The sequence below is a fragment of the Zonotrichia leucophrys genome, chromosome 2, assembly GCF_028769735.1.
Source record: "Zonotrichia leucophrys gambelii isolate GWCS_2022_RI chromosome 2, RI_Zleu_2.0, whole genome shotgun sequence".
Taxonomy (NCBI): domain Eukaryota; kingdom Metazoa; phylum Chordata; class Aves; order Passeriformes; family Passerellidae; genus Zonotrichia; species Zonotrichia leucophrys.
Window position 1 is genome coordinate 151199473 of NC_088171.1, and position 23816 is coordinate 151223288.

Below are 23816 nucleotides of genomic sequence, written 5' to 3' on the forward strand. Positions count from 1 at the left end.
AAAGAGGTTTTGAGTAGCTTTACTTGGAATTGTGAGTGTTAAATTCCCATTGTGCAGAAAGCCCCCACAGCCTTGCTGGTACTGCCTGTACCACACCAGGTATATGGAACAGGCCAGTTAGGAATAAATGTCTTTCTAAAAATCTAAATGTAATCTAATTTAATCAAATCTAAAAAAATAGATTAAAATCTGATTTTTTGGTGGGGATTTTTTCAATCTAATCCCATCTAACTTTCCTTAGAGCACTGACATCTCTCCCAAGGCTGCACCTCTCATTATGATTCTGTTTGGCTGAACTACCATGACACAGCTGCCACCTGTAGTAGCTGCTCCTTGTCTAGACCCATTCCCAGCCCAAACTGAGGCTTTTACCCATCCTTGGAGTGAGCCAGTCCCTGGAGCTGCCAAGTTCACAGCCCCACTCTGGATTTCTGCATAATTACCACGTCGGAGAGAAGCACTTTGTGAAGAACAAGTTGCTATTTTTGGCGGAGTCTTTGCCAAATTTCCCCTTTCCCAGGGTCTCTTGCACCAAGCTGTATTCCTGAAAATGTCCCCTCCCATGTGGTTTCTTCCCATGGGATGCTGTATGGATGGCACCCTAGGGAATGCAGCAGCCAGGACTGATCCAGATGAGGTGTGAAGGAGGCTGAGTGAGAGTCTGTGAAGGGAAAAATGAGAAAAAGAGGAATGAAAAAGAAAGGAAAGAAAGGGAAAGAAAAAAGGGAAGATAAGAAAGGGAAAAGGGAGGGGAAGGGGAAGGGGAAGGGGAAAGGGAAGGAGGAGAAAAAGAAAGAAAAAGAAAAAAAGGAAAAGGAAATCCAGAAAGAAAGGGAAGGAAAGGAAAGAGGAAGGGAAGGGAAGGGAAGGGAAGGGAAGGAAGGGAAGGGAAGGGAAGGGAAGGGAAGGGAAGGGAAGGGAAGGGAAGGGAAGGGAAGGAAGGGAAGGGAAGGGAAGGGAAGGAAGGGAAGGGAAGGGAAGGGAAGGGAAGGGAAGGGAAGGGAAGGGAAGGGAAGGGAAGGGAAGGGAAGGGAAGGGAAGGGAAGGGAAGGGAAGGGAAGGGAAGGGAAGGGAAGGGAAGGGAAAAAGAAAGAAGAAAGGAAAGAAGAGAGGAAAGATGAAAGGAAAGAGGAGAGGAAAGAGGAAGGAATGAATATTAAAAGAGACGCTTTTTAAACCCACTGCATGTTGAGTTTGGGCTGATGAAATGTGACCCATGCTTGGAAATGTCACATGGGCAGAGAAACCCTTCTCTGCAGGATAACCCTCAAATGCTCCATATTCCAGCCAGCTTGGCCCTGTCGCCCCCAGCTGCTGCAGAGCCTCCCTGTTAATCAGCCTTGGGATGATTTGTGTTGCTGAGGGACCCCCTTCCCAGAGCAATGATGTCTGGGAGCTGTGCCTGCACATTCCTTGGATCTCCTGCAGTCACCTGCCGTGCCCTCTGCAGCTCAGGAATTAGGGCCTTGTCAAGGGGCACTAATCCCAGCTGGCCACTGATCCTGCTGATTCCTAATGGGATTTTCCCATCTTTAGTGTTGAGACAGCTTAATTCCTCCTGCCACAAAGAGGAGGGCTATAAAAAGCCACATGGAGACCTCTGGAGCTGAAGAACCTGATGTTATGAGCTGATCTCCAGATATTTCTTTATGGAAAGGGGAGAGCTGAACTTTGAACTTTCATAGATCCTACAAGAGACCTGAAACCCTTTCTCATTGTTGTTCAGAGGAATCTGCTCCATTACAGATCTTGGGGGACCTGTTTGGGATAGGGAAACTCAAGTTTAGTTTCTTTTCCTGTCTCATTTAGGGCAGATTTGAACTTGGGTGGTTCATCCTACACTGAGTGCAAACAAAACTCTTAATCTTTGGGTTCTTAGAGCTGGGTTGTGGCTGAATATGCCAGCTTCAGAGACATCATGAAGACACTAAGTGTAAAATAAATCAATTTTATACATCTGTGTCTATTGAAAGACCCCCCACAACTGTTGAGACCACAGCAGGGCAGGAGCTGACTGCACCTCATGGTATTTATTTAAATAACAGGAGTAATTAAAGTTCTTTCTTTTAGTTCTGAGAGTCCTGAGCTCAATCTCTGTCCCAGGCTGAAATGGATGACGCTGGGATAATTCTGGGAAAAATGGTGAATCTTGAGTGGGAGAAAGGCCGTGGTGAAATGACCAATTTCCTCCTGTTTTATTTCCATAGGGCTCCCTGCATTGGTGGTTGCCATTTCTGTGGGATTTACTAAAGCCAAGGGATACGGCACCGTGAACTAGTGAGTAGAGGATTCCTTTTTCCCCCTTGTTTTATTCTCCATCCTTTTTGTCAAAACCCAGTCACTTCAGGAGGCAGGCTGGGAGCTAAATTTCCATGTGCAGGACAATTCCTGCATCCCTGCCTCCTCAATCCATCGTCTGACCAAGCTGGATTGTGTGTTCCTTTAAAAACAAGTTCATAGGGACTAATTAGGTTTAACTGTAGTATTTGTGACATCACTTTGATCTAAATACCTTTTACTTAGAGCTTTTTAATGTATTTTTTAAGGGGATGAATGTGGAATTTAAAGTTTAGGATGTTTAAAAATTAAAACCAGCTAACCACCTTTTTTCTTTTTTAGTCCGTTTTTGTGCTTGATTGGCTCCACATTTTCAAAATCACCCAGCTCAGTTTTAGGCAGCAGAATGAGCCTGACTTGTGCAAACGAAGGTTTTGAAGCAGCCTGTGTTTGCCTCTTTTCCAAATTCCCCAGATTTTGTCTTTAGGAAGTTTTTATGTGCTCATAATGGGGGAAGGAAAACAGAAAAGAAATAACGGAGGAGGTAAAAATGCATCACTCAGATCTGAATGTTGGTACGACTTTAAATTAAAAAGGAAAAAAAAGAAAATATTTTTTCCCTCTGTTGTGAAAAAAACCTTAGAAATTTCACACACAGTCACAGTTCAAGGGTAATATTTTATGTAGCAATAAGTCAGGCTCTTCCCTACTACATCCCATAATTTTCCAGAGCCTTCCTGGGCAGGGGTTTGCAGCCCACATGGGCAATGTTTGGGACTGGAGCTGTTGATGTGGCTGGCAGCAGATGCAGCTCTGCTCGTCCCACTGAGGAAATGTCATGTGGAACCTCCTGCTCTCCCTCAATTCCCACCACATCCTGCACACCCACGGCCAAATGGTCCAGGGTTTGCATTTTAATTGCAGGGGAGAATTAAAGCAGCACAGCAGCGTTTTCTGTTTGCTTTGCAACCTGAATTCTTGTATGGCAGAGTGTGACAGTGTTCACAGGGGTCTCAGGTTGAGGGAAGGGACAAGGATTTGACTCCATGTTTCAGAAGGCTTGATTTATTATTTTATTATATATATTACATTAAAACTATACTAAAAGAATAGAAGAAAAGGTTTCATCAGAAGGCTAGCTAAGAATAGAATAGGAAAGAATGATAACAAAGATTTTGTGGCTCGCCTCTCTGTCTGAGCCAGCTGACTGTGATTGGCCATTAATTACAAACATCCAACATGGGCCAATCAAAGATCCACCTGTTGCATTCCACAGCAGCAAATAATCAATGTTTACATTTTGTTCCTGAGGCCTCCCAGCTTCTCAGGAGGAAAAATCCTAAGGAAAGGAATTTTCATAAAAGATGTCTGCGACAGCAGAGGGCTCAGGATTGTGGATTTCTCGAGTATAAATCCACAGACAGAATTCCTGAAGTCTGTGCCAGCATCAGGATGCATTGGCTGTCCCACCTTCAGTGTGTCCTGGTGGAGAGGGACCCAGTGGTTGTTGTCTGGCTCAGGAGAGGACAAAACACAGCCTGGTTTGCAGAAACATCACCAAGATCCCAAATTAATTCCCTTTGGATTTTCTGTCGGTCAGCCTTCTGGCACTTTGCTCCAGGCACATCCATGAGAATAATTCATAATTAACAAGCCTCAGCGAGATGGGAGGGAGGTCCTGGATGTTTCTGCTTCTCTTTTTTTGTTGATGGGCTGGTGGGAATTGGTGCAACAAGCTTTGTGGCTCTGTCAAAAATGTTAAAGAGTTTTTTGGCCAACGTTGACCACACAAAAGTGCCTGGGCAGGAAAGGGAGGAACAGGCAGGAAAGCTCTCCCTGTTTTCTGCCCTGGACCACTGTGCCAGCATCTCCCACCCCACAAACTGCAGCCAGGAGGGTGTCAACATGTGACAAAACTTGCTGGGCTCCTGCTTTGCTCTCCATTTGGCACAGGGTGAGGTGGCCAAGAGGCTGGGCTGACTCTCCAGCATTCTCAGGGGCTGCCTGGTCACTCCAGCTCTCCTCCTTTGGCTGCCAATGCTCTGGCTCCTTTCAGCCCTAAAGGCTCTGTTACTCCTTTCATCCAAGGGCTGGATATCCAGCCAGGGGATGGAAGGGAATCCTGTGCTCCCAGCACTGCTATCAGGATGTTTTTCACCAGAAACATCTGGTTTTGGTGGGGCCTTCACACCCTAGCAAGTCCAGTTTGATGAGTTTGGTTTCCATGATCCTTGTGGGTCCTTTTCTGGGATATTCCATGGTTCTATGGTCCCTCCTTTTGATTCCTTTTCACATTTCCCAATGTGAGGTGAAGCTAGTGAGTCGCACCAAAGTCATGACAAGGACAACAGTTCCTCTCAAGCTCAAAGATCCCATCAGACATCCCCAACGCTGCCGTCATGTTGTAATTCCACACTTTGGTACCTTCCAGTTCCTAAAAGACATACAAGGAGGCTGGAGACGGACTTTTTCCAAGGACTTGTAGTGATAGGACAAGGAATAAAGGCTTTGAGTTGAAGGAGGATAGATTTAGATTGGATATTGGGAAGCAATTCTTCCCTTTGAGGGTGGTGAGGCCCTGGCACAGGTTTCCCAGAGAAGCTGTGGCTGCCCCATCCCTGGAAGTGTCCAAAGCCATATTGGAGAGGGCTTGGATCAACCTGAGATAGTGGAAGGTGTCCCTGCCCATGACAGGGGCATTGGACAAGATGATTTTTGAGGTCTCTTCCAACACAAACCATTCCATGATTCTCTGAATTCTGCTGGAATTGGCTTTCCCAAGAGCCAGAGTTAAACAGAGCTCACTTGCACTGAGTGGTGGCTTCACGAGCCCTGATGCTGAGTAAAATGGAGCATCTCTGTAATGAGAGATTTACATTTACACTTTTGTGCATTTTAAAACATGGCACAGATATTGCTGTGGGCCCAGCTGGGCAGGGTGCCCCGACAGACTGGAGTGCATTCACACTTAGGCCTCTTTTTCTGCTCAGAAAGGCTTAAAAGCTCTGTGTGGGGAGGCCCTTGGTTTTACCTCTCCTCCAGAGCAAAGTCAGCACTGCACAGCAGCAATTTCAGAGCTGAACTCCAAAACTTGAGGTTTAGATGAGATATTGGGAAGGAATTCTTCCCTGTGAGGGTGGGGAGGCCCCTGGAACAGGGTGCCCAGAGAAGCTGTGGCTGTTCCATCCCTGGAAGTGTCCAAGGCCAGGCTGGATGGGATTTGGAGCATCCTGGGACAGTGGAAGGTGTCCCTGCCCATGGCAGGGGGTTGGAATGAGATGATCTTGTCCTTTCAGCCCAGTTTTGTCTCCACTGGGCACTCATGGTGCATTTCAGGTGGGCTCTGCAGACTTTCAAGGCCCAATATTTCCATCTTGCAGAAGGAAGGAAAAGCTTTAATCACAGCACATTCCTCCCTGGGAAGGAGGGGACAAGAGCTGACAAGATAAACCGCAAGGGACTTCTAAAAACCACACAGAGCCTTTTAAAGCATCTTCAACCCTACAATTTTTGATCCCAAGAGCAGCGCATGAGCTCCTGTGGTGGAGGTGGACATGAAGTCAAAGCAGGGCTCTGATATTTAGGTGAACATAGAATTTAACACTCAACAGCAGCTTTTTTTCTCATCCCACTTACAGTGGTAAAAAATCCCTGACATCCAACTACATGACATGGTCATGAGGGCATTTTGGGGACAGCTGCAAGTGTTGAAGGCCTTGCAGAATTAATCTTGGTGTTAAAGACTCTCAGAGCAAAGCTGGTGGAAGGGGCAGGGTGTGAAATGTGTGATGTGTCTTGAGGCTGGATCTTCAGGATGTGCCAAAGGTGGCCCAACCACACTGGAACAAGCTCCATCAGGAGTCCTCAGCAGGATTTCACCCAGTTTGGTCTTTTTTTTTTTAATTCTACATGGGATGAAGTTTTTCTCTAACAATGAAAACACAACTGAACTTCAGGACAGGGGTCTGTCCCACCAAGAATTGTCCCATCAAAAGCTTGGTTGTGTCTCCAAACTTAATGCAGAGAGATCAGAGCCTCAGTGGTAAGTTTATGGAGTTTATATGTTTAATATTTACCATTTAGCTGGCCAGCCTGCACTGAGTCATGAGTTGAGGAGGGACAGAGAGGTTCAGATTAAAAATTGAATATGCGCTGCAGGATTTGGGGTGTGTCTGTTGTTCTGTGAGTGGTGATTCCCAGCAGCCATTCACTCAGCCTTTATTACTCAGGACACTCCAACAATGGGATTTTTCCTTTCTCTTGTCTGAGCTGCATTTGAAAGGATATTTTGCAGTTGTTTGGAGCATGCTGGAGCAGGGTGGAGGCTACACTTCCAGTCTCAGACAAAGTCTGAGGGGTACCAGAGGTCTAAAGGACCTGCCACTGATCACCTCCTCAGATTAGGCTGAGTGCCTGAATAATAACTCTGCTTTTAGCTGGTGCTCCAGGGACTGCCTCTGGACCTCTAAAGCTTCACAAACAACCTCCTAAAGCTTGAAGTGAATAATTGAGGTTGTGCCACTGGTGCTGGGAGCTCGCATCCTTCCCCACCAGAGAGCTCATCAGAAGTTTGCTGAGAGCACAGCAAATGTCTCAGGGTCCTGGAGTGTCACTGCATCAGGGCTTTTGTGACCCCACAGGTGTCTCAGCAGCTCCTGGGTTAAGCTCTGGATAAACACTTGTGGGCCAGCCCTGATTCCTGACTGTAAGTCTCAGTTTTACGAAATGTTCTGTTGGTGCTGGCTCATTTTACACGGGATTGAGGTGAGAGCTGTGCCTGGACAGTGTAAAAAAGGGCTCAGTGGAAGCCAGCCCTTCCCAGGACCAGGACAAAAGCCACCACCTCCATCTGTGCCGTGGCACAGTCACAGAAGGATCAGATGGGTTTTGGTTTTTTTGTGCTGAACACAAGAGTTGCTGTCAGTCAAGGAAACACTGCTTAGGAATTGTTAAACCACTCACTTCCTCCCTTCCAGTGATAATTTTATTTTAAAAATCACTGAAGAGATCCCTTGGAAAGTACAAGGGAACCTCTTAGCAAAATGCAAATATTTCTGTGCCTTGTAGGCATGAGGCTGAAAGCATCTCCACTAGGCTGGGCTTTGCTGTCAGTTCTGTCTCTCAGATATCCCCTCACCCTTTCCTCTCCCTTGCTGGCAGCCAGCGCCTCTGACAGCCTCAGAAATGCTTTGGAGAAGTGCTGTGGCAGGGAGGGCAGGCAGCCAGGAGGGATCAGGGCCGGTGCTTGGTGATGTGTGAGCGCACCTTGACAATTCCTGGTGCTCCTGGGGGAGCAGGGGCTGCCAGGGACCCTGCAGGGATGAGAACCCTCTGTGCACCAAGTCCTCATCACTAATTGCAGTGCAGGGCAGTCAGATTTCTTCATCTGAGCCACCAGTTGGAAGAGACACTGAGAAAAAACATCTCAGAAATGAGGATAGAGTGTTGGATGAAAAGGTTTGGACAAGGACTAGGATTTGGGAGCCCTCCTCTTGCATTGTGGGAGACCTCCAGTCATTACAGAGCTCCAGAGCTTCATTTTTACTCCCTCCCTCCTCAGCTGATTATTCATTTTATTATTAAAGTTGCTCAGACAGCTTGTGACAGAGCAACTTGCTATCAGGAAGGAATCAGAATTGATTAAATTAGCACATTACTGGTTTAATTTAGACATAAACAAGATTCAGACCTGGGAGAAAACCAGAATATCCTACTTTTAATTCTCAGTTTGAAATACTTCCATTTTTTGGGGCTGCCTTTTCAGAAATGTTCCTTGTTTTGGGGTGAAAAAAAATTTAACATTTTTTTGCAACTGAGATTTAATTTAAAAAAATGAGGCTGATCAACAAAAAAAAATTAATATTTTTTTTGCAACTGAGATTTAATTTAAAAAAAAAAATGAGGCTGATCAACAAAGCTGAAATGGTTCCAGGAAGATTTTTTGGATTTTTTTCTCCCTGGGAGCATCAGTTTGCTCCTGATGCAGGATGAAAGCATCTTGCTGAGGGCAGGGCAAGTGAATTACTGCAGGGTGAGCTGAGTTAAGAGCTTGGAGAAAGTTCCCTCTCCATTGTGGTTTCCTGCTCTTCTCCTGTGCTGAGTGCACGCTCGTTTCCTGCTGAAACAGGATTACTCCATCCCACATTTTCTCCAGGGTTCTGCCCTGTTAAAGCATGCAGACTTTCCCAGGGGCTGCTGACACACTCTAAATTCCCATCCTCTCCTATCCTGGAGCACTTAATTTGTGTGTCCATGCCCTGAATTGCTGGATTCCCTGCAAAATAAAAAAAAATTTAAAAAGAAGGGAATTTCAGCTCCAGTGCTGCTGTGGATGTTCATGGCTGTCACAGAGCCTGAGGGGTTTTTTTTTGTCCAAGCACCTGCTCAAACAGGGTCACCTGGATGTCACCCAGGGCTGTGCCCAGGTGGCTTTTTTGAATGTCTCCAAGGATGGAGATTTCACAAGTGAAAGGGGGAAATGCTTTTCCTTCCTGAATTCACAGTCAAACATGAAAAACAGAAACTCAGGGAATGGTTTGGGTTGGAAGGGACCTTCAAGATCATCTCATTCCAGCCCCCTGCCCTGGCAGGCAGCAACTTTCCACTATCCCGGGTTGCTCCAAGCCCCATCCAGCCTGGCCTTGGACACCTCCAAGGCCTCATCCAAGAGGTCTCAAATGAGAACTCCCTTAGTTTGAGAAGGCACCAGGCAGTTCTGGAGCCCAAATTCCACATCTGCTCGGTGCAGAAGGGAGATGTCCTTCTCAGGTTATGTGGTGTGAGAGAGAAGGAACGAGCTGGTTTCCAGAAGAGGCACCACACACCCCAAATTCAGCTTATTCCATAAGAAATTCCACTCAGGGAATGCTGTGAATTCCCACCTTGCTGCTGTGTTGTTGAATTTCCCCATGGAGGCAGTCTCAAAGGGAGGGAAGAAATGTCCTGCATCCCTGGAAGACATAGGGATCAGCAAATGAGCAGAGGAAAATTTCCACTCTTTCCACTCTTTCTCCCATGTAAGTAGGACAAGAGCAGCATCATCTTGCCAGCCAAATGCTGCAGCTGCTTCCAGGACCTGGTCTGAAACAGAGCACTCTCCTTCATTTTGCATGAATTCCCCTGCCAAATGTCATCCTGCGGGCAGGTCCCCAGGCAGAGGAGCCTTTATGCAAGTTCAGGAGAGATGGGAAGCAAAATTTGTTTGATTTAAAGTCTGAGAATTTTTATTTTTTTTTATTTTTTTGCTCTGGGGTGTCACCTCCCAGGCTGAACTCTGGCAGGCAGAGGGAAGAAGCCGACATGTGCCTGTTGGGGACATTTGCCACTGGGTCACTTTCTCTTCTCTCTTCATTTTCCAGCTGCTGGCTGTCATTAGAGGGAGGACTCCTCTATGCCTTCGTGGGACCGGCGGCTGCTGTCGTTTTGGTATTTAAGCTTGTCTGAAAGATTTCTTTTTTTTTCTCTTCTACATCTTATAGCAATTTCCTTGTTCTTTCAACCCAAGAATGCCCCTCTTTATTTCCACTTGTGTTTCGAAGAGCTTCCTCCTTCAGGAATAACGAGCAAAGCCAACAATTTGGGATGGGGTTGATTCTGAAATGTAATGTGTCTCAGCTCTCAGCCCCTAACATCTGATTAATGCTTTACCTTGGTTTTGTGTGTCTGGATGGAAATGCAGGATGATGGTGGAAAGCTCTGACATTGTCTCCTTCAGAAAATGCTGTTCCTGATGGTTTTCACACCAGGCTGTGCCCTCACACCCAGCTTTTATTCCTGGTCCATCCCATGCCAGTGCATGTCAGCAGGTTTCCTCGTTTGAAATTGAAGTTAAAATCTTCAAATCAGTGCTGTGGGGATCCCTTCTGACCCTAAAAATGTCATGTTTGCTTTGAATTCAAAGAGATGGCAGGGTTAAAATGGGAATTCCTAAACTCCAGCTCCTGCATGGGGAGTCCATTCTTCTGTCCAGCACAGCCCCAACACCAACCTTGGCCAGTTATAATTTGAGTTTAAGGTGCCACTGAAGGTGATGTTCCTTCCCTGCTGCTGAGGCCTCACTGCCCATGAGAATCCTCAGGGCTGAAAGAATCTGAGAACTGCTGCACCTCCAGGAAATCCCTCCTGCAGCAATTCCTGATGGGTTTAAAGCCACGTTTGAGCCCCCACATCTTTCTGCAGTTTCTCTCCAGCCCACTGTTTTATCCAGTGGAGGAGCTTTATGCCCTCTGAGGCTCTGGAAGAGCCCCACAGGAATGGGATTGTTGACACTCCCAATTCCTTTTTCAGTTCAGGCTTTTGTTCCGTGCAGTGCCTGGGGGATGAAATGCCCCGCAGCAGCAGCAGCAGGAGCTTACAGGAGAATAACTCCACAAAAGCTCGGGCTGCCTCTGTTCTCAGCGCTGTCACTGCACATCAAACCACCTCGGTGCCACCGTTTCATCGGGGTGACAAAGAGAACAGCCAGCAGTGGCCCCTCCTCTGCGAGAAATCAAAACTGGTATGAGCTGAGGTCTTTCATGTGGAGTTGTGACACAGCGATTCGGAGGGAGGAAGCTTTGGTAGTGCCCAGAGTCACTCTGCTGCCTCAAAGCACCTTGCTTTTGTTGTGCCAACAGCAAGGGAGGTGATCTTTCCCTTTTTCCTCTTTTAAAGTGTGAGGAAAACACAGGAGCCTGCTTCCATTTGGCGGCTCAGATTTGCCTCACCACCAAGCAGAGGAAATGAGATGTCCTCACAGAGGGGTCAGCACATGCAAATGGTGGTTCCTGCAGCTGATATTTGGTGGTGAATCATCTCTGGGGGTGTCTGGCCCTGATCAGCACCAAGAGAGAGGCCACACGCCTCCATTTAGAGTCCCTGACTCATTCCTGGCCAAAGTGACAAATGGATATTGCCCTGGTAGAGCCACCAAAGAGCTTGGGGAAGGAGAAGGAGAAGCAAGGAAAGCCTTTTTATAAATGGGAACCTGCAAACAGATGAGCTCAAAGAGTTGATAAAGCTCTGAAGGTGGCTGGCCTGCAGCTTCAGCAATGTTCGTAACTCACAGTCAGGCCACTGACACTGAACAGCTGCAGCTTTGAAGGATAAAGGTTTGACCTTTATTCTTAAAAATCCTGATCTGCCTTAAACACAGAGCTGCTGGAAGCAGTTTTGCCTGCCCAGCTCATGTGGAGCAGCCTGGTGGGTTTTGTGCAGGCTGAAAGCAGGGGGAGGCTCATGGAATGAAGTCAGGACAGGGTCAGCAGTGGTCAGGTCATGGTTATCTCCAGGAATTTCACATTTGAGGCTTTGCTTCTGGAAGTTGTCTCAAAGATAAAGAAGTAAAGCTACTCTGCATGTTATTGGAAGAATATCTAAGTTGTATCCCTGACTTAGGAAAGAAGTGGAGCCAGGATCAAAGCAGGGGTTGATTGTGGTGATCAATGTACTGGATTAATTAATTGATTGATTTATTAAAACCAGTGCAGAACTGCTCTTTGTTGTCTCCCCTGCTCCTTAGGAGTGAGGATGCACACTTTGGCCATCCCTAGGGAGAGATCCAGCCACACTTCAACCCCACCTTTCCTCCTGCCTGGCTGCACCTCAAGGAAAAAACTTTCTGGATCCTCCACAGTGAAGGATCAGTGATTTCAAAGTGTTCACCCTCTCTTTTCATGCTCATAACCAGGCTTTGATTTCCTGCTGATCCTTGGCTGTGTCACTGTGCCTGACTTGCCAGTGTTGTTTTTCTGAATCAATACCATGGTGAACTCTAGAAATGGTCTCAGCTGTCCACTGACCCAGCAGCTGATGCACACAAAAAATTAACTGCAATTTCTGAGATTTTCTGTGAATTTCTAGCTGTGGGCTCCACATCAGTGAGCTGGTGAAACCAGCAGAAAGATTGATCATTGTTTTGAGGGTGATTTGGGAAATTAGGCAGAGGTTTGGTCCCTGCCTTTGGGTCAGGTGACTCTTTGGATCTCTTAAAATCACAAACACGTGAAGTCACATGAATTTGTCTCTGAATTTGGCCTTGAAACATTTCCCTGCAAGCTCCACATGCAAAACAGCACTGACCACATGTTTCTGCCACCAGCAGCTGTTCCACTGACAGCAAAGGCAGGAGAATGTCTCCTTTTCCACCATCATGACCTCCTCCATGCAGGGGTGGGGCTGGCGTGTCACTAACATTTTGCTGAGGTTTGGATGGCGTTTGTACAGCAGATGCAGCTGGCAGCAGTGGATGCAGCTGGAAAGGCACAGGGAGGAGTTTGGGGTCACTCTGCAGGATCTCAGCTCTGTCCAGCCTGTGTTCCACTGTGGATTTTTGTTTCTGAGGGATGCTGATACACCCTGCTCTCACCCTGAGGAAAATGGACTGCATGGAATTGTATCACTGATTTTTTTGGGAATTCTCTGTGCTGTGCCATCTGCAGTATCTCCCAAGACACCCCACCAGAGCAGATGATGTCTCTACTTGCCCCAGCAGCCCTCCACCCCTTATTTTGAGAGCAGCAGTGGCGCTTCACCAGGAAAGATCTGTGACATGTTGTCTGCATTCTCTTAATGCTGCTTCTAACTCCAGAAGGTACTTTGGGAAGCAGCCAATGTCAATCCACTGCTCTTCTCTGTACTGGCCATTCTCTATTTGGATTAGCCCAAAAAATTGTTGTTGTGCCTGGAGTTCGCCGTGCTGGACCTCAGGCAGTGTTGGGGTTCAAGCAGCCCTGCAGCAATCTGAGAAATTCCCAATTTCTCCTGCTTCATGGAGACCTGGTTGAGGGTTGGACTTGATGATCTAGGGGTTTTTTTCCAATTTTAATGATTCTCCAGCCTCCTTTATCTGCTGCCAGCTGCATTCTGCTGTCCTGAGCTCACTAATGCACGGCCAGGGGAGGTGGGACGGGGGGGACAAGGGGACACAAGGGGTGGTGGCCTGCAGAGGTGTGACCTGGCTTTGGGAGAAACCCTTCTGTGTTATCGAGCTTGACCTGACCCGCTTGAGAACAAAACTTGTGTGTTGTTTCTCTTTTGACAGGTGAACATGGTTATTGGCATTCTGGTTTTTAACAAACTTGTATCCAAAGATGGAATAACAGATAAGAAACTGAAGGAACGGGCAGGGTATGCCTTATCAATACATCTAAGTAAAGAGTGAAAATAAAAACCAAAAATACCCAAGGTTGTGATCAATAACCAGGCAAGGGGAGAAAAAAGAGATTTGGGATGCAAACCAAAAAAAAGGCAAAACCAGATTTAAGCAAAATGAAAGGAAAAAACCACACATGTAATGTCTTTGCACTGACATTTAGTGCAGCGGGACACAAAAATCCAAGAAGCAGCCCTGTGTTGCTGTGGAGGAAGGATAAAAGTTCATCTCTTTGTTAAAATGGCTTCAGCCAAGGCTGGCACATCCTCCCAGAAATGAGGGAGAGCAAAGTGGCTCTTGTCACCAATTCCTGGAGACAGCAGAGAGAGACTCAGCACTGCTGGGTGGGCACATGGCACAAGCTGGGGGACAGAGGGGTCGTGTCTGAGGGCTGGCAGGTGTCCCAGGGACAGCAGTGGTGTGTGGTGGAAGGAAATGGGTTCTGGAGGTCTGGCAGAGAGCAGAGCAGCAGATGGATGCAGTAGGAGAGGTGAGTTAAGAACCTCTGCTGTGAGAAAAAATTCTGCTGCCACCTGAGGTTCTTCGTCTTCTCCACAGCCTCCATTCATGAATCCAGAGGATTTGTGTTACCTGTTTTCCTTTGGAGTATAAATTCAAGAGTTGACTCCACATTTCTCCCCGCCCTGGTGTCTCCCAGGGCTTTGTCCAGGGCAGCAGCTCCTGGGCAGGGCTCTCTCTTGGGTTACTCCCAAACTTTTGGCAGTGGATATTTTGCCAGCACCCCCAGCAGGATGAGAGCTCCTCTCCTCTCCATTTCCAGGAGCAAACCTGCAGTCTGCTCTGATTTAATCCCTGAGCAAGGTTCAGAAATGGCAGGCTGACACTCTGAGTCTCCTCAGATTCCCAGCTCAGATGTGTGTTCCTTTCCACTGCCTTTTTGGCTTCTTGTGGCAGTCAGAGAAGCTCTGCTGGGAAAGTCAAGGATGTCTGCTCCCAATTGTCCATTGCAGGAATTTGATTTGTCAGTGTGGGTAACAGCTGTGTTCTGGAAGGAAGAAATTGTTCACAAAGGAATGAGGAGAGCAAAAGCTGTTCTGGTTCCTCTGCATGGAGGCAGAGTTTGAAACCTTTGGAAGCTGGTGGAGAAAGTGCAGGATCCATGGATATATCCTGTCTGTCAAAGTGGAGGGAGAAAGGAGCTCCACTGAGCCTCAGAGGGCAGGGGTAGATAATATGGATGAAGTTCAATTCCTAACACTGCTCTATTGAGTAGTTGAGGTAAAAGTGTTTTTTAATTGAGTGGTGGAGGCAAAACCGAGGGTAGAGGCAAATTCTTATCCAGCACCTCAAATCCTGTGTTCAGTTTTGAGCCCCTCACTCCAGGAAAGACCCTGAGGGGCTGGAGCATGTCCAGGGAAGGGAACAGAGCTGGGGAAGGGTCTGGACCACCAGGAGCAGCTGAGGAGGCTCAGCCTGGAGAAAAGGAGGCTCAGGTGAGACCTCATCAGAGCTCCCTGAAATAGGGAGTGTTGTGGTGAGGTGAGGGCTGGAATCTACTCCCAGGTAACAAGTGACAGGACAAAGGGAAATGGCCTCAAGCTGCACCAGGGAAGGTCCAGGTTGGATATTTGGAAAAATTTCATCCCTGAAAGGATGACCAGGCTTCAGAACAGGCTCCCTGGGGAAGTGGTGGAGTCACCATCCTTGGAAATCCTCCTGAAACAAGTGGACCTGGAACTTTGTGATAGAATTTAGTGACCATGGAGGAGTTTAGTCAAAGGTTGGACTCGATCTTGGAGGTCTTTTCCAACCTTAATGATTTTGGGAAAACCACAGGGACCTGCTTAGGCTCATGGTTTATCAGCAGTGTTGACACAACCAAGCCTCGGGATTCCTGGGTGCAGCAAAGGGGAATTTCAGTGCCTGAGCAGTGCCAGGGCCATAAAACATGAAGAGATTTGGGTGCTCAGAGATAGCAGCTGCTGCTGGGTGGAAAAATAAGTGAAGAAGTGACCTTGGTGCATTGCTTGGAGCAGCTGCTAGCAAGCAAGTGCTTCATTCTGGATGATGCCTTCTTGACAAAGAGAGAACTCAAAAACAAAAACCACCCAGGCTGCAAGGCAGGGTCTGGAGCAGGGTAATTGCACTTGAAAGTCAGAGCTGCAATAAATGGTTTATTGGATTAGCAAAGCAGCAAGTTGCTGCCTCTCAGTCCCTCCCTCTCTAATCCAAACTGCACACGGAGTGACCTTATTTAATACACAGCAGCTGGTTATTGATCACACTCAGAGTTGGGCTTTAAAAACAAAACCTGCGAGGCAACAAAACAAACAAACAAAAAAAAAAAACAAAACCAAAAAAAGTCGTTTTTTCTGATGTTCTTTGTTTTTTTTCTTTCTTTTCTCTTTTTTCCCCCCTTCTTTCGTGTCCGTGTGTGTGTGTGCAGCACTTTTAAGCCTTATCTGTGCTCAATAGTTTTGTTCTCCCTCCCCAAGTGCCCCTGCTGAGAGTGTGGGAGCACTTTTGAGAGCCCTGGTGCCCCTTTCCCTTTAGTTCTCTGCTTCTGGCCTGGGCTTGGGAACCGTGTTGGAAGGTAGATCTGAAGAAAATCAGAATTGAGTAACGGCCTTGGAGATGTTTGGACCTGAGGAGATGGTCTAAAGAAACGTTGTGTTTCCTTTAGCAGAGGCAAGAAGTATGGTTCAGTGTTGCAAAAACAAATTTTAAAAAGGGTGGAAAAAAAACCCAAACCTAAAAATAGGGAAAAAAAGATCTGTTGGGTGTTAAGAGGAGCCCAGCACACACTCCACAGATTGGTTGTCACAAATTAGTCAGCACCAAGAGTTCTCATGAAATAACACCTGAGACACAAGAATTCTGCCCTGTACTTAGCAGTGGAAATAGCTGTGGTTATTGTTGTCACATCTGTCAAAAAATGCAGATTTTCTAGGGACAGTGATTTTATAGGTGGATCACAAAACCAGGCTGTAGAGAAAGGGGGTGTGAATACCTGGAGAGATGAAGAAAAGCCAAAACCTGTCTGGGAATGGAGAAAACCATCCCAGAAAAGTCTCTGTTGGTGGCCAACTCCACCACCAGTGTTTGAGCTCTCTTGAAGGGATTACTACCAAAAAAATGAATGTTTTAAAGTCAGGAGCCTTTAAAATGAATTTCAAATGTATTCAGCCAGCGTTTATTCCACATTTGTGTGCTCACACAGGCAGGGAGGAGGATTGAGACCATCAGGGATATTCACCAGGGCTAATTTTAGCGGGGTTTAATCTCTCTGGGCTTCCTCTGCCACTCCTGAGGAGAGACAGGAGCCTTGTCCCCCCCTTAGAGGACCTCTTCTTTTATCTCTGTTGGTCACAGAAACCACCCAAGAAGAGTTTGCCCCAAAATCTTGTGTGAAATAATCTCTGTGCAGGTGTCCTGATGGGGTGGAACAGAGCTGGGTTGGCAGAAACACAGAGGGGAAAGGTGATAAATCCACTGAGACAGGAAGGGATTGGGATTGCCCTTCCTCTGGGAATGGTTCCTGTTGGAAGCTCCTGCTCTCCGGGCTGTGGATGGTGGAAAGCCCTGCTAAATAAAAAGGTAGCAAAGTCCAGGCTCCAGTGAACACACCAGATGAGCTCATGAGCTGTTTGTGGATGTTTAGGAAGCAGAAAAAGCTAAATTAAATTAAGGCATTATTCACTGTGATTATTTAATTAGCTTCCCTTTCATATGCACAGGCGCCAATCTAAACCTGCTACAGAAATTCAATATATTAACAACCTCATGCTCCCAACCAGAAGGAATTAGGAGATAAATGTGCCCACATCAGTGCCCACTGCTTGCAACTTTCTGCATAAACACACCCAACAGCAGCTACAGTTGTGTGTTTACAGTGGTCTTCTGGCCAGTTCTCTGTGATTCAATGTCATTCATGTTTTTTCTGGTACAGTTTCCCATCAAATTCCTCAAGTCAATCTACTTTTTTTCTTTTTGCTGCCTATCTCTGCCTCTCTCTGTCTCTCTGCTTATCTGTTCTTTGTGGCTTATAGATTTGGGGATAAGCTGTTGTATTTTTTTTTTGTTTTGTTTTGTTTTTTAAGGGTCGTGCACCTAATGCCTCTCCAGACCCACTTTATCTTTGGTTCAGCCATTTTCCTCACAGGATTTACACCATCCTTCCTGGAAGATATTTATCTGTGGACACAGGAGCTAATTTCCTCTGTGTCTGAAAGCTTCTGTGGGATGCCTTAGTCATTATTCTGGATGGGAATGATGATTTATGCCACTGTAATTAATGAAAAGACCAATCAATAGCCACTTGAAAGGGGGCCACTGGGCCCACTGCTGCTGCTGTGTTGGTGCTCATCAGGATGTCTTTTTTGCAGTGAGACTGAACAGAGAGCCACCAAAGCTAAGAAATGCTCTGTGGAGCCCCCTGATCTCTCTCCCAGGCAGGGCAGGGCTGTAAAACCCCTCCTGGTTGGGGCAGGCCTCCCTCAGCAGCATCCTCACCACACACCCGGGGATGACAGGCCCTGTGCTGTCCTCTGGCAGTGATTTTGTGTCTTCTCTGATGCCAGGAACAGCAGGAAGGGCTGGGGGATGTTTTGCAGACTCCTTCCCGTTTTCCAAGCCAGATCTGACGTGGATGTGGATCTGTGCAGGCCAGGGAGAGCACACAACCAGTAAATTCTGGGAAGAAACGGGGCCAGTGCCAAGCTAATGTAGCTTCTGGGCTCCTCAAGAGGAGCTGAATGGGGGGTGGCACATCAGCTGCTAAAAATCCCAAGGGTTTTTGTGCTTTAGCAGATCCCCTCATACCAGCAGCCCTCAGTGGGCTGTTTCTGTGTTTGGTCCCATCCAGGAAAAAAATATAAATGGGAGCAGCAGGTGGGAATAATTGTCAGGGTTCATCGCAAAGATGTTTTTGGCTCCAGAACAGGATGTGAGAGAAGGGATGTCTCAGAAGCAGTCAGCCAGTTGGGTTCCTTTCAGGGCACGTTAGGGGGCTAAGGAAACACCCAAGCTCAGGATTAACTTCAGGACATAAAAGAGTCCCATCCTGCATCAGGGAGGGAACCCAAAAACCAAAAAGTGGCCTCTGACCAAAAACCAAATAGTCCTGGTCTCACCAGCTCCCACGTCAGAGAAAATAAGTGACTTATCTTTTTCATTGCTTTAGGACAGCAGATAAGCAGGCACAGCCCCCACAGCCCTACTTCTTGCCTTCTACTGCACAACCCTGCCACCTTTTTTGTTTTGGAGCAAAAAGGCCAGGAGGGAAAAGAGTAATTTCTCAAAAACACCCCAAAAAATCAAACAAAAAGAAGGAGATGGAGACTGGGAGAGCAGTACTGGTTTCTCTTCCATGGGTGCCAGAGAGACACCCTGAATCTGGCAAGACTTTCACCAACACAGTTCCACCCTCTCCAGCAGCACCAACAAATCTGAGTTGTCCATTTCCCCCGTTCCCCGCATCTGGAGTGGTACAGATGAGAGAGTTTTAATTCCTGCCTGTCTTTCATTTTTCTTCCCAAACTGGGTATGGTTGGTTGGCTCCCTTCTCTCCTTCCTTTCTTTTTTGGCTTCTCTTTCCCTTTCCTTTCGACGTTTGTGCTCATGAGCGAAGTGTTTTGTTTTGTTTCAGTCTTTTGGTTTTAATTGCAGTCAGATGGCAGTGCCCCTTTACGGCATGACGCTCAAATGTTCCAAGTGTGGAGTAGTTTCTTCTGCTGAAGTTTCGGCCACAGCCACCAGTAACGCCATGTTAGTTCCTCTAATTTCAACTTCTTTTCTTTCTTTCTTTCTTTCCACTTTCTTTTTTTTTTTTCCTTGTTTTTTTTTCTTTTCATTTTGATTTTCGCTTTTCAGTTCCTTTTTTTATTTCCCTCTTCCATTTCCCTGCACTCACCAGCCCGTGTTTGTTTTCTCTCCCCATGTCCCTGCCCACCTCCCTGACATCCCCCAGCTCTCCCCAACCTCATTCTGTGGGCCATGAGTAGAGCAGGGCTCCTGCAACACCCCTGGAGCTGATGGGCTGGATCCTGAAAAGCGCTTTTTTTGACATGCCTAGATTTAAGATTTAAGCATGTGACCAGCCCATGGAAGACAAAGGGACTCTGCATTTGTTGCAAGCCATGTTTAATTTGTTTAATGCTCCATTCTTGGAGTTCCAGACTTCAAGCTGTACTGATTCCCAGTAATACTGGTGGTAGACAGGGACTCCAAAATCCAGCTTTGTCAGCCACTTGAGCACCTGCTTGAGTGTTTTCTTCCAGAGGCTGCAGAGCACTGAGTGTGGTTTAAGTGTGAGTTGGTGAATCACTTCTAAGTGGGTTTTTTCTCCTCTTGTGAAATGCTGAAGTTAAGTTTAATACCTCGTAGGCCTGCAGGACTGATTTGATAAGTGTTGACTGCCTCTTTTGGACCCCTGAAAGCACTTGGAATTAATTCTCAAAATCTTAAAGTGTTTCATCGCTCTGAGTTACAAAAGTCAAATGCTGTTAAATCTCTTCTTAGATGACGCTGGAGTTAGCTTAAAAAAAAGAAAAAAATAATTCCAGAGCTTTGTTCTGCTGGAGAAATTGCTATTTATGTGGTTGGCTTTTTTCACAAAGGTTAAGGTTAGAGGAAGAGTGATGAGGGAAAGTTTGTCTTTCTTCCTTCCCTTTTGGAAATTTTATTATCTGTATCACATCCAAGTGATGCTACACTTTGGTTTTGATGTCTAAATTAGTACATGCAAAACGTGTGAGGGAAACAGTCTCAGATCATTTGCAGTTTGAAAATTCCTACCTTTAATTAATCTAAACTAAAAGAGGCAGCCTATTGCCAGATCTCAAAATGTAAAAAGATAAAAGAAAATCAGCTCAAGAGCACCTGGAAGGTGTCCCTGCTCATGGCAGGGGGTTGGAATGAGATGTTCTTTAAGGCCTCTTCTAACCCAAACCGTTTTATGGTTCTGTGGTTTTCTCAGTGAAACGAAGAACTGAACAAAATTTGATTTATTTTTCACTGCTAAGGTCGTTTACTCACCTTTTGCAGCAGTGCCCAGCTGAGATGGTGAGATGGAATCAGTCCAGACATGTGTATCACAAGTCTGGAATGAGCAGCTCGCTCTGCTTTTTGGATTCCTGTAACTGCAGAGCACTGTTAAACCAGCAGTAGGTTTACTATTAATAAATTAGACTCTTAAATAGGAGAGGCTTTCTGTTCATAGTAAATTAATTTTAAAAGTTAAACAGTCTCAAGTCCCTCTCCAATAGTGTCTGACATTGGTCTGCGATAAATCACAAATTCTGATTCATCTCCAAATCAGGAGAAAAAAGGGATGTGAAAGCCAGATCTCCTATTCATTCCTGCTTCTCTAATTTAAGTGGATTGACAGAAATTGGAGGGCTCTTGTAAGAGGATTTTTTTTTCTGTTTTGTTTCCCAGCAGATTGGGTACCTCAGATGACAATGTCCAGTATCAATTTTGTTATTTGTCCTCAATTGTCCCATGCTCTTATCCTCCAAAGGGAGCACTGAGAAATACACAAACAAGTTCACTAATTTCCCCTTGTGACCCACTTCACCCTTCAGCTGAACTGTTCCTGGCTTTCCTCCTCCAAATTTCTTGTAAATGAGGTTGCCAAAAAGGCAAAACTCTGATTATTCTTCATGCCACTGCCCTTCTGTTGGGCTCTCTCCTCCCAGACCTTGCCATTCAGTTTTGGAGTCTTTAAATGTGGATTTAATGCCATGAGGATTCCTGGCTCCTCCCTGACCTGGAATGAGCCATAATTTTTTAGTTCAGAGTACATCAAGGGTGTTCCTGCCTTGTTCCTGCTGGGGTTGGTCATGCTCACCCCATCCTCCCTGCCATAGATTCCAGAGGTTTATTTCTGGGGTAGCATGGAGTGAGAAATAGATCCTTTAGACTGTTTTTCTTGGATTTTGGAAATATCTGTGGTGAGATCTGTGGTCGGAGAAGGGGATGTGTAAAAGAGGGAAAACAGAGGGAACTGATGGCAGAGAAGAGTGGCAGAAGTGGAAAAATAAGTACTGGAAATTGTGTGATTTCTTGACCTGGGGAATGATAAATGCAAATCTTTGGATGTCTGTGACTTGTTAGGGGTTAGCTGGACTTGACAGGTGTGGGTTAAATAAATCCTTCCTTTTAGGCTGTGCTGAAGAAGATTTTGGGCAGGTTTTGCCATTGGAAGATCTCGGTTCCCACATTTCCTCCCATTTATTGCTGCCTGTAGGGCACCCTTAGCCAGTGAAATGTTGCCTTGCAATTAATTTGTCTTTCCTACCTGTGAAAATTATTTTATCTGAGATGGAAAATATGTCTCAGGGGCTTGGCTTTTTTTGGTGCTGGCTGTGAACGAGGGAATCCACTGCATATAGCAGGGAGCGCTGAGGGAGGGAGGGAGGGATGGATGGATGGATGGATGGATGGATGGATGGATGGATGGATGGATGGATGGATGGACAAATGGAAGTTGATGTCCCATTCCTGAAAATTTCCAAGGCTAACCTGTTCTAGCGGAAGATGTCTCTGTCCATGGCAAGGGGTTGAAACTAAATGATCTTTAAGGTCCCTTCCAACCCAAACCATTCCATGATTTTATGAATCCTTGCCAAGCAGCTCATTGGAAATCTGGACTCTCAGGCTCTGACCAGTGGGAAGAGACTGGCCCAAGACTAAAACCCTGGCACAGTGTGTTTTTCCAGGCACCCCACCCAAGAGCCAATGTCAGGGGTTCCTCATGGCCCTTATCATCATCATTCCTCCCAAATCCTTAGGATTCATGTGTCAAATCTCCCATCTAAGGGTTTTGCCCTTTTTCTTGGCTCAATATCCTTTTAGGAAGTCTTGGATGTCAAATTTTCTGCCTGTATTGTAATTCCAGGATTAATGTGAGTCAGTGCTTCCATGCATGGCTGGTCTAGGAAGGAGACTGTTCCTCAGGAGAGTGTTGTCCTCATGGTTCAAGGAATTTGAAATCCTAACCTTACCTGGGCATAATACCTGGATCCTTCAAGTCCTTATTGGACTCTCAGAGAACACTTTACCTTAATTAAAGGTGAATAATGAGGCAGTCTGGTCACAGCTGCCTCATCACCTGCCTGTCTCATGTGTCATAAAATCAGCACAGAATAGTTTGGGTTGGGAGGGACCCTAAAGTTCATCTCATTCCAGACCCACACGATGAACACTTTCCACCAGACCAGGCTGCTCAGGGCAGTTTTGAGGCATTTGATTTCCTGTTCCCCTAATTTTATTATTTATATTGTGGCTACTGGGAATCATCTTTTAGGGGAGAATAGAAATCACAGCAGGTGTTTCCTTTTTGCCTGTGATGGGAAGAGCGAGCAGAGTTTCCTCTTTTTTTTGGTTACAGGTTTCCTTTCTTGGTTATATGGGCATTGAGTTACAGGGATTGCTCTGAAAGTGTCCCTAAAGTCAGGACAACACTCTTGCTTTTGGGAGAAACAGTTTTAAAGTGTTTAAAAAGTGTTTAAAGCCAGGTTGGATGGAGCTGTGAGCAGCCTGGTCTAGTGGAAAATGTCCCTGCTCGTGGCAGTGGGGTGGAGTTAGCTGATTTTTAAGGTCCCTTCCAGCCCAAACCATTCCATGTTCTGTAATTCTGTGAATACAAGTCAGAGGAGCAGAGAAGCACGAGAGAATAAATAAAGCACATCCCTGTACTGTGATTTTCCTGCAGCAGAACTGCTGGTCAGGGAGGACCCATCCATTATTTGTTGAGTCCACCAACCAATTCCCTTTTCAGAGCTCCTCTCCAGGAGCTGCTTTTGAATTATAAAGTGATTTTTTTCCCCTTCTGCTGCTTCTTTAAGTTGCTGCTGCTCTGCCAGGGTTGAGTAATGAAAATAATTGATCACTTTGCCCTTTCTAATGGCCCTTTTCATCTTTATTGGCATGTCTTGTGTGTCCCCCTGCACCTGCCTTTTCTCAGGGTGCAGGACTCTTCATCTTTCTTCATGTAGATCTTTATCTCCAAATCCATTCTTTTTGCTCTTTCCATTGCTTTCCTCTAAGTGCAATCCATTTATTCTGCTTCTTTTGCAAAGACAAAGACTCTCCATGCCTCCAGCTACAAAAAGGACAAAGCCACATATAGATTTTGTCATTTTGGCCAAATCCTTGCTGCCAGGGCAGGGTCTGGTGTGTGCTTTCATAAAGTTGTGTGTTTCCCATGGTAGATCCTATGTTTTAGAGCACATTAGGAGTGGTTGAGGGAGCTGGGATGATTTATCCTGGAGAAAAGGAGGATTGGGAAGACCTTATCACTCCTTGAAGGGAGGTTGGAGCCAGGTTGGGGCTGGTCTCTTCTATCAAGCAACAGAATTAAAGGAAATGGCCTCAGGTTGCACCAGGAGAGATTCAGGTTGGATATTGGGGAAAATTTCTTCACTAAAAGGATAATCAAGCATTG

The 23816-nt window shown here is 46.2% G+C and overlaps 1 protein-coding gene across 12 annotated transcripts in view; it reads left to right on the top strand.

The window, feature by feature from the left end:
* Window positions 1-23816, top strand: part of ADGRB1 (adhesion G protein-coupled receptor B1) — a 291313-nt gene that overhangs the window by 237525 nt on the left and 29972 nt on the right. For 7 of the 12 annotated variants that reach the window (XM_064706755.1, XM_064706752.1, XM_064706756.1 and 4 more), the window contains 4 exons: window positions 2208-2277; window positions 9636-9702; window positions 13298-13383; window positions 19037-19135. In XM_064706755.1, coding sequence (XP_064562825.1) covers window positions 2208-2277; window positions 9636-9702; window positions 13298-13383; window positions 19037-19135 — 322 coding nt within the window. The remainder of the gene's footprint in view (window positions 1-2207; window positions 2278-9635; window positions 9703-13297; window positions 13384-19036; window positions 19136-23816) is intronic. The other 5 variants (XM_064706764.1, XM_064706758.1, XM_064706761.1 and 2 more) reach the window with 1 other exon arrangement.